The sequence below is a fragment of the Gambusia affinis genome, linkage group LG15, assembly GCF_019740435.1.
Source record: "Gambusia affinis linkage group LG15, SWU_Gaff_1.0, whole genome shotgun sequence".
Taxonomy (NCBI): Eukaryota; Metazoa; Chordata; class Actinopteri; order Cyprinodontiformes; family Poeciliidae; genus Gambusia; species Gambusia affinis.
Genome location: NC_057882.1, coordinates 7,032,889 through 7,042,155, shown reverse-complemented (window position 1 = coordinate 7,042,155; position 9,267 = coordinate 7,032,889). Strand labels below are relative to the sequence as shown.

The 9,267-nt window shown below is 46.8% G+C and overlaps 2 protein-coding genes across 2 annotated transcripts; both read right to left on the bottom strand.

Moving 5' to 3' along the window:
- Nucleotides 1-487: 487 nt before the first annotated feature.
- ik (IK cytokine) lies at nt 488-6,040 on the bottom strand. The gene is made up of 19 exons (XM_044140580.1): nt 5,044-6,040; nt 4,194-4,260; nt 4,027-4,119; nt 3,879-3,938; nt 3,616-3,783; nt 3,413-3,527; nt 3,269-3,339; nt 3,142-3,188; nt 2,285-2,448; nt 2,108-2,216; nt 2,004-2,043; nt 1,773-1,930; nt 1,615-1,696; nt 1,427-1,513; nt 1,253-1,310; nt 1,090-1,178; nt 908-1,016; nt 795-829; nt 488-660 (listed from the first exon to the last, which is right to left on the bottom strand). The coding sequence occupies exons 1-19, from the start codon at nt 5,051-5,053 to the stop codon at nt 633-635; spliced, it is 1,590 nt and encodes a 529-aa protein (XP_043996515.1). The 5' UTR covers nt 5,054-6,040; the 3' UTR covers nt 488-632.
- A 136-nt stretch (nt 6,041-6,176) lies between these two features.
- Nucleotides 6,177-8,903, bottom strand: ndufa2 (NADH:ubiquinone oxidoreductase subunit A2). The gene is made up of 3 exons (XM_044140581.1): nt 8,603-8,903; nt 6,424-6,530; nt 6,177-6,348 (listed from the first exon to the last, which is right to left on the bottom strand). Exons 1-3 carry the CDS (start codon nt 8,704-8,706, stop codon nt 6,257-6,259), a joined length of 303 nt encoding a protein of 100 aa, XP_043996516.1. The 5' UTR covers nt 8,707-8,903; the 3' UTR covers nt 6,177-6,256.
- Between the last annotated feature and the right edge of the window lie 364 nt (nt 8,904-9,267).

Here is a 9,267-nt window from a genome sequence, read left to right as displayed (position 1 = left end):
TGTATCTGAATATGGATACCGCTCAGATCCATATTCAGCCACTAATAAACAGAAACTTGTTGTGCTAATGAGCTGGTTCGCCTTAACAAGCTCACAATCAGAACGTCATGAGACCAGAACCAATCAGAACTCAAACAGCTGCTGATTTGAGTAAATAAATAAAGAACTTTCTGTGAACTTTGATCCAGTTTGTGCTTATGGAACCAGAACCAGAACTTTGAGCTCAGAGCAGCACTGCCCCTTGCAAGACATCAGATACTACACTTCATTCAGAACCAGCCCAGAACCATTAGAGAACTGATTATAACAATTCTGTTGGACCTCCACAACCTTAGAAAGACAGTCCAAGTTCTGCTGACCGCCCCAGAGTGGACTAGCCTCAGGATCGCTGGAGACCAGAACCAGAACCTTCCTCAGTCCATCCCTCGTCTCAATCTCCTGCTACATAAGCCTGGAAGGTCCAGAACGTCAAACGAGTGAGACAAACTGGGATCTGATAGTTTTATTGGGAAATCACAATAACAAGAGACACAATAATCCGGATAGATTTTGTTTCCATGACAATAAACTGTGTATTTACGGTTCCTAGCAACAGGTCAATACGGGTAAGAGAGCAGAACCTCAGCAGGTCTTCAGTACTTGGGTCTCTTGACATCGACACTGGAAAAACAACCGGATCATATTTTATAGACAAACACCAAACAGGGAGTAGTAAACAGGAAGTTGAAAATGGGAATGCATCAGAATGGAAACAGGAAGCGATGAACAGGAAGCAGTAAACAGAAAGTAGTTACCCATCAGCCTCCATCTTCTTCCTCTTCTCGATGATCTGCATCACAACAGAGAGTTTAGCCTCCAGAGCAGAGGGAAGGAGCTTCAACCAGACTCTAGCCTTCATCAGACTCACCGCGCTGATCTTCTTCCACTGGCGGTCCAGCTCCGCCTTCTCATTGGTCTCCTTGAAGCGCCGCGTCTTCCTGCCTTCAGACATCTTGATGCCGTACTGGAAGGCGGCCCTGCGGGGACAAACATCAGCGTCAGCAGCAGCCTGGTGCCTGCCAGTCAGCGCTGAGGGAACAGCCGACCTACTTGGGCAGTGCCTCCTTGTTGTTCATGTAATCAGAGTACTCCTCCTGGGTGTCGAAGTCCCAGCGGCCCAGCGGCCCCTTCTTGTTCCCCTGGAACAGAACCACAGGCCATCACCTCCAACCCCATGCCACCAGCAGCAAGGCATGCTGGGAGAACCACCCACCTGGTCCATCTTGCTGTAGTCCACTTCCTCATCGCTGTCCACCGCCAGGTCGTCCATCCTGCAGAGACACACCAGATCAGAAGGGACAGTGGTTTGTCCTCAGGTCAGGACACACCTGGCTCAGCATGTGTGTGTGTGTGTGTGTGTGTGTGTGTGTGTGTGTGTGTGTCTCACGTTGCCGGGTAACACTCTGCATAGGAGTTGGATCCTCCAAAGAAATCTCCCAGCTGCTCCTTACTGGAGTCCCTCCTCTGGGAACCAGTAAACACCAGTTAAGGCTGAAAACTGGACTCATGGTACCATTCAGAACCGGATCAAAACCGGATCAGAGTCAGACTGGAAGTCCCAGTAAAGAAGGATATGGTTCCTGGTTCTGCCACTGGTTGGCTGCTGCTCCAAACTTCTCATTGATTATCTTAATCTGGTCTTTGATCGACCCAGGAGCTGGAGGACAGGGGACAGACAGATGGACAGGTTACCCATCAGCTGGTCAGTCCGGGTCAGAGTGGGGGACACCTACCCGGGTCTACATCTATCAGCGGGTGTTCGTCTCCGCGCGGTTTCTCAAAGTAGGCGTGTCTTCTGCTCTTGCTGTCTTCATCTCGACCCCGGTGGCGCTCTTTGTCTTTGGGTTTGGACGTGCCGGACGGGATGTAGTCCCCGATGTCGTCAAAGATACTGAAAAAGGAGCATCTTTGCTCTTTACTCGGACAGCTGGGAGTGGGAACAGAGACAGCGGAGGATAACCCACCTGAGATCAGCTTCAGGAGCTCGCTTGTCATCCAGTTTACCTGAAACAGAGACATGTTAGGAAGAGGACAAGTCCAGAGGACACAGGCTGCAAGTGAGTCCAACCTTTATCCTTCTTCTTCATCTTCTTGTGCCGTGTCCCCTGTCTCAGGTAGGACAGGATCTGGGTCAGCTTGGAGATCACGATGTCGTTGGTGGTGAGAGTCGTCTGAGCCTGGAACAGCAAGAGGACAGTGTGAGGACACAGAGGGACAGCAGTGTTTCCATGGGGAGGTGTCTGACCTCCATGCTGGGGCAGTCGGCCTTGCTGCGGATCAGGGTGGTGGGGATGTCGGTGTCGGTGAACTCGTCGTCCAGGTCGACCACGTAGGCCATCCTGCCGGGCAGGAACAGCTCGTTCCTCTCCTGGACGCCCGACCGGAAAGCCACACGGTAAATGTTCCTGCCTGGGGCATGAGGATGGACATGAGGCTAATGGCAGATACTTTTAGCATGAGGCTAAGGGCAACTTCTGTGAGCTACTGTCAGCAAGAGGCTAACTGCAGCTACTTTTAGCATGGGACTAACAGCAGCCACCGGTGACACCTTTTGGGAAAACACTCTTACAACTACAGAACGATTTCCCTCTGAATGTTCCCTCAGATTCCTGCAGCGTGTCAGGCCTTCACAGCTGCTGATGTTAACAGTAAAGGAGCAGAGCTTCAGTTTGAGTAAAGAAGCCCCCCTACTCAGTTGGAGTAGAGGGGCGGAGCATTGGGTTTATTGATTTACTTTGTTTCACATTTCAGCCAATCAGAGCCAAGACCTGACCTGCTGTTATCTGAGCCTCAGGAAGTCAAAGCTACTGGGACAGAGTTAACAGACGTCTGGACTTCACCAGCAGGAGGCGCCAATGCTGCATAAAATTGTTACCAACTGCCATTACATAAGAGGAACAACCAATAAAGATCTCTGTGATTGGGTGTAGATGTAAACCTGTCTTCCAGGTTTACACCTATAACCAATCATACCAACCCTAGCAACCGGGTTGACCACCTAGCAATGGGTTTAACAACCCTTAGTAACGGGTTTGATCGCCCCTAGCAGCAGTTGGACTCCTGGGTTGAACTCTGAACATGTCCTTGGTTCCGGGGACTCACCCAGTCGAGTCTTGAACTCGATCTTCTCCTCCGGCTCCACGTCCTTCCTGTTCAAACACAGAGCAGACCAGATCAGATCAGAACCGGTTCTGACCTGCTCTAGTCGTGCAGGACTCGCCGGTCTTACTTGGTCTCCTTCTGGACCTTCTCCATCATGTCTTCCTCCTCCTTCTCCTTGCTGGTGATCTCAGCTCTCACCTGGAAGACATACACATTCAGAGCCGACCCACCAGACCCTCCCTGACCCCTGACCTCTTGTCCCCAGCCTGACCTTCTGCAGCAGAGCGAAGTCCAGACCTTTCACCAAGTGAGTGTGCTCCATATCACCACCCAAGAACTTGGACTCCTGGATCAGCTGCCGACGCTTCTCTGCTGCAGACTTGTCCCTGGATCAGAAATCCGGTTTATGAGACGCCGGGTTTATATGTAGAGACCAGAACCAGAACCTGGACCTGGATCAGAAGCAGTACTCACGCCTCGGCGGTGGGTCCGACGGCCCGGTAGTTGGCTGTGGTGCTGATGAGCTCTGTCTCCTCGTAATCCTTGTTGACGCCGTCGCGGCGCTCTCGGGCCCGGTCCCGGTACTTCTCAGCCAGCTCTCTCTCCCGCTCCAGCTCCTGCTGCCGCAGCTTGGCATAGTAGCTGCAGAGGGACAGACAGGGGACACACAGGGGACAGCTGAGGACAGCTGAGGACAGATGGATCAATTTTGACCCGCCTGGAGCGTGACCTCTGACCTCTTCTTCTTCCTCCTCCTGGCCGCGGGGTCCTCGTCCTCATTGTAGTCCCTCGGCATTCTGGGAAATAAACACACGGCTCCCGTCAGCAGGGGTGCAGCAGAAACAGTTGACTTTTGACCTCCTGCTGCTCTCTGAGCCAACTCACTCATGATGTCTGGACTTGGTGGGTGGAGCCGAGGTGGGTGTGGCCCGAGGCGTCATCAGCAACTTCCTGAAGTCATCGTTGGTCAGTTTGGACCTGAGGAGACACACACAGATTTCAGCAGGAGCAGTGACGATGTGTGTTGCAGTATGTGTGTGAGCAGCACTCACTGCGCGGCAGAGCGGTGGTCATCCACTTCGTGGCCCTCGGGGGCCAGAGGGTTGGAGTAGCTCTCAGCTGCAAGACAGACAATATGTTACCTCCAAACAACAGGAAGCTGAGGACCAAACACGACCCACAGTCCCAGGACAAACATTTGACCTTTGATAAGAGGCGTCCACTAGCTCTACAGAGCAGAAGACATGTGAGATGACCTGAGATCACCTGTCTTCTGCTCCTACAGGAAGGTCTCCCTGTAGGAGACCCTCCTTCAGGGAAGGGAGAAGTGAGTGAGAAGAAGTGAGGAGCTCAGCTCATCAACCTCCTTTACGTTCTCTCACGTTTCACAAAGAGAAGGAAAGTTTCCTGGAGTCTCCAGAAGGAACCCGGTCCGCCTCACCCGGGCCCTGGATCTCAGACCTAAAGCCAGACCGATGAGCAAACATCTGGAGGTTCTACATCATGATCAGAAATCCGGTTTATCTGGTCTGCACGGAACCAGACACTGTAATCTGCTTTTGTCTGATCTTATTTGCCCTACAGATTTTGAGAGATATGCCGATGTGATTAGCGAGTCCTCAGTTTTAAGCTCTACCTGATAAATAGCTTAGAAGCAACAAAGAGGAGGAACTGAACTACAAAACTGCTTCAAACCGGCAGAAGAAGAGCGGAGTCTGGTGACGGTCTGAGCTAACAGTCTCTTTGAGATAAAAGGACACAAACTGAAACAACCAGAGATGTTTCTGGGATTATAGTTTAATTCAGAATCATATTATTATATAGAGATTTGTTTTTAGCTAGATATCAGTCTTACAGGATGCTACACTATCTAACCGACAGTTAGCTTGCTAACAGACTCACTCTCAGGCATCTCTGCGGGTCGCTGGTTCTCCGCTGCGGGCTTCTGGTTTTCTGCTCCGGGTTGACAGGAGCTTTATCCCGGCGGTGGGACGGTATAAGTCTCAGTGTTTAACTGTTTTTCTGTAGGATGAAGATGATTTTCTCCGCTGCTCCGTTTGTTGTGTTTGTCTGAAGCTGTGTAGAGGTGCACCGGCGTCACTTCCTGCCGTTTCATTCGGACAGCGACGCCAGCAGGAGGTTTAAAGCAGCGCACCAACGGGCAAAGACACGAGAAATATGAAAATAATGAAAGAAAACAAAATAATGAATAAAAACCAAAAACTAATATTTTACACTGATTACGTAGAAATTAAATTTATTTTAAATATCAGTTTAGGGCTTTCTTCCCGTCAGACTGGGAGGGTAACATCGCCCCCTGCAGGCTGGAGAAGTCACTGCAGCTTCTTCTGCTGAAGGTTCTCCAGGACCAGCCGGCGGTTCTGCTGCTGCTTCAGTTCTCTCAATTATCTGATAAACGACCTCTGACGTTCAGCTACAATAACCATAAAATAAAGCAACTAAACATAGAAAGTACATGTATTTTTTGGCTCTTTTATGTATAATCTTTATGTATTAAATGTTTTATTGTGCTGAAAGCAAAAATGAATCATATTCAGATTTTTTGTTTGTGTGGATAATGTGCCAATAAAAAAAACCTCCTTATTTTCCTGCTTAAAAACTGAGATGTAGGTTAAATTTGATCTATTTTGTTCGACCTTATGAATCTGGATGAGTTTTAGTATAAAATCTATAAAGTGTGGAGTGAAGCTGTTGGTCTCATTCACACAGATGGAGGTCTGCTGCGAATCATCCAGGGCTCTTCGGATGTTCAACATGTTTTATTTTCACTCAGACATTAAAATCTGACTTGGAGAAAACACAGGTCATTTTTTCATATTTGGGTTATTTATGAATAATCTGAAGATCTTACAGGATTTTATTTTAATAAAGCAATCTTTGAAAGTAGATGCTGTAACATTTTATGTTTAAAATGTTTTATAAAATCATAAAGACTCAGTTGTTCTGGTTCTGACCCGTTCATCAAGAACCAATCTGGACCACTCCTCCCTGTCCTCCCAGTAAAGACACAGCTGTGGAGTCAAGAGTCTTTATTCATATCAACACATTTACAGAGAAAATAGAGAAAGTAGAGCTGAATCAGAGGAGGCGGGGCTTAATGTTTGGACTGGGCCAGAATCTCCAGGGCGGTGGCCACCTGGTCAGCTGACATGTCATCCACAGAGACGCTCTTCTCCTTCCCAAAATCTGAGCACAAACACATCAGGCCAGGTTGAGCTTAATGCAGTAGAGTAAGACCTCCGTAGATCCTCGCCTACTCACCATATCGGGCCCAGAGCCGGGCCTGGACCCCAGAACATTCCCGGATCAGGATGGGAAGGTCTGGGTTGGCCTTCTTCAGGGCCACGTAGTTCTGTTCCACAAAGTTCCTGAAACACCAAAGACAACCATCAGGGGGCGCCGTGGCAACCAGGGGTTCCGTAACCAGGTGATAACCAGGTAATGTAAGGTAATATTATTTAGCACATTTTCAGCAACAAGGCAGTTCAAAGTGCTTTACATGAATTAGAAGAAAATACAAACAAAACAACAAACCAAAGGAAAGAGCAAACCTAATGTTCCTGTTCTGGAAGTTGTTTTTCTGGATTCTAAGTTTGTTCTAATTCCTGTTCTGGGTTGCAAGATAATTATAAGAACTCCATAATTTATCGTTTATAAGCTAGAAGGAGTTTCCCGAAGAGAAACTAATAGAAATTTCTCTGCGTAATAATCTAAAAAGTTTAATATTGGTCTAAATAGTGAGTACTCCACAATTTCTAGAAGTAATAAACGAGACAGACAAACAGGGCAAGAACCAACACATCGGGGAAAGATAGTACATATATATATATATATATATATATATATATATATATATATATATATATATATGTGTGTGTGTGTGTGTGTGTGTGTATATATATGCATATACATGTGTACATGTATACATACATATATATGTATATATGCATATATACATATATATATGTATATATATGTATATGTATATATGACCAGGTGTGTGTTGGGCCCACGCTGTTTGCTGGTTGTGGCAGGTTTGGAGGAAAACTGTTTTAAATTGATCCTCTTAATAAGTTTGTCCTGATGTGGGGTTTCCATACAGGGCCGCATTATTATTAGCATTCCGGTGGAACGTTACCTGGGCGTGTGGTTGTTTGACGCCGCAGGTTGGCTTATACATTTGTCTCTTTTAATCAGATTGAATTATATGTTTTTGCCTTTTATATTGCTTTTATTTGGCATGGCTGCACCAGATCTACTAGATCAAGTTTGACTTTAGAGTGCTGGTTTATGTGATGCAGTGTTTTCAATGTGTTTTAGATTGACTTGATTAAAGTGATTTCATAATAAGCTTTAGTAATTTTTGTATTTTTGTTTTTACAGTTTTATCACTGCTTCCTGCTGTCCTTTTAGAGTTTGATTTGTTAGTCCACCCAGTTTGGATTGTTTGTCTCTCCTTAGTGTTTGTGAGGGCGGGATAACAACCTTTCATTTATTTTGTTTGGTTTTGTCCTCCGTTTGTTACGATGGCTGTGAGGTGCAAAGCACTACAAAATTAACGAAGCACAATGACTAATTGTAAAAACACAACAACATCAACGAAAACACATTAACAAAAACGGAAACGGTATGTCCCAGTTGGAGACCTGAGAGATCACTGATTGGACGACAGTGCTTTTGAACCGGAAGTTATCGCTTGAACGGGTCGGCCCGTTGCTGCGATACGTTATAGCGTCCGCTATATTGAAAGTGGCTTATCTACCTGCAAGCAGTTTATCTTTTGCAATAATAACTACTAACAGCAAGTCAGTCACTGCTCTCCTTATGCATTGCTATGGGCAGGTCCCAATAAATGGATAACCAACTAACCAGTTGTCCAGGTAATAACTAGATGATAACCAGGTGATAACTAGATAATTTCTAGATAATAAAAAATTCACATGGTAATAACATAAAGTTGAGGAAACCAATTACCCCTAAACACACCACGAGGACAGAGACACCTGGTCCAGGTGAGCAGAGGACTGCAACCCGTCACAGGGTGCGACTCTGGAGCTCCAGTAGATCTGAACTGGACCCTTTCCTCTTCAGCTCAGTGACCCAATCAGCAGAACCATCGACCCACTAACAGTTGGTCACTCTTCTGGGATTGACAGACCGGGACAGAACCTCCAATACACTGGACCTCAGTAGAATCTGCTGACCCAGAGAAGACCAGGAAAGTTCTTGTTCCGTTCATTCCTTCTCTGAACCACAGAATGCGGTAGGTGGAGACCAACCCTGGTCAACACTGCGATTAATATTCAGAACCAGGGAGAAGGTACCGCCTGTGAGCCTCGGTGAGCATCAATTAGCATTAGCTAGCCCCAGTTAGCAGCAGTTAGTCTCGGTATGAACCGGAGAACCTCCCCGGCCCTGACCGCCCCGGCTCCCCGCTCACCTGGCCCCCTGGCTGGCTGCTGAGCTTTGGCAGAGGTGTAGGCGGATCTCTCGCAGGTTTTTAGCCAAATTGGAGGTTAGGCTTCTCGCTCCGGCGGCCGCCATCTTGGCTTCTTCTCGTCTGTCAAGGACGAGCTATGGGTTGTTTCAGCCCCGGGTGCATCCTGACAGGCTCCTCATATGGGCGTGTTTCTCCCTGGGTTTGTCCTGACAGGATCAGGCTGCGCAAATAAACGCACAATGTTTTACAGGAAGTCAAATTGCAGCATCAATTTACAATATTCCCAAATCTGTACAGCTATACCTGACATTAAACTGAAATTATTTAAGCCACTAAAGATAGCAAACTGAAAAGTTGATCACAGATAAACTACGGTCCGCCAGAGGGCGCTCACCTGCTAGTTATTTATCACAGACAGTAAAAGGAAGTGCACAGCTGCTAGGACTTGTTGTGATTAATGGAAAAAAGTGATTCAATAGTTACATCAGTGACTTTTATGATAATTTGAGCATTCTGAATTCTGTCTCTTTATTGTTTGAAAGTTTTATATCTTACAGTGTTACGGATCATATTCAGGTTATTATCCAGAAACGTCATTTAGCAGATTAATATTTCAGAATCAAAGCTGAGAGAAAATATGACTGATATCAAATCAGTAATAAAGT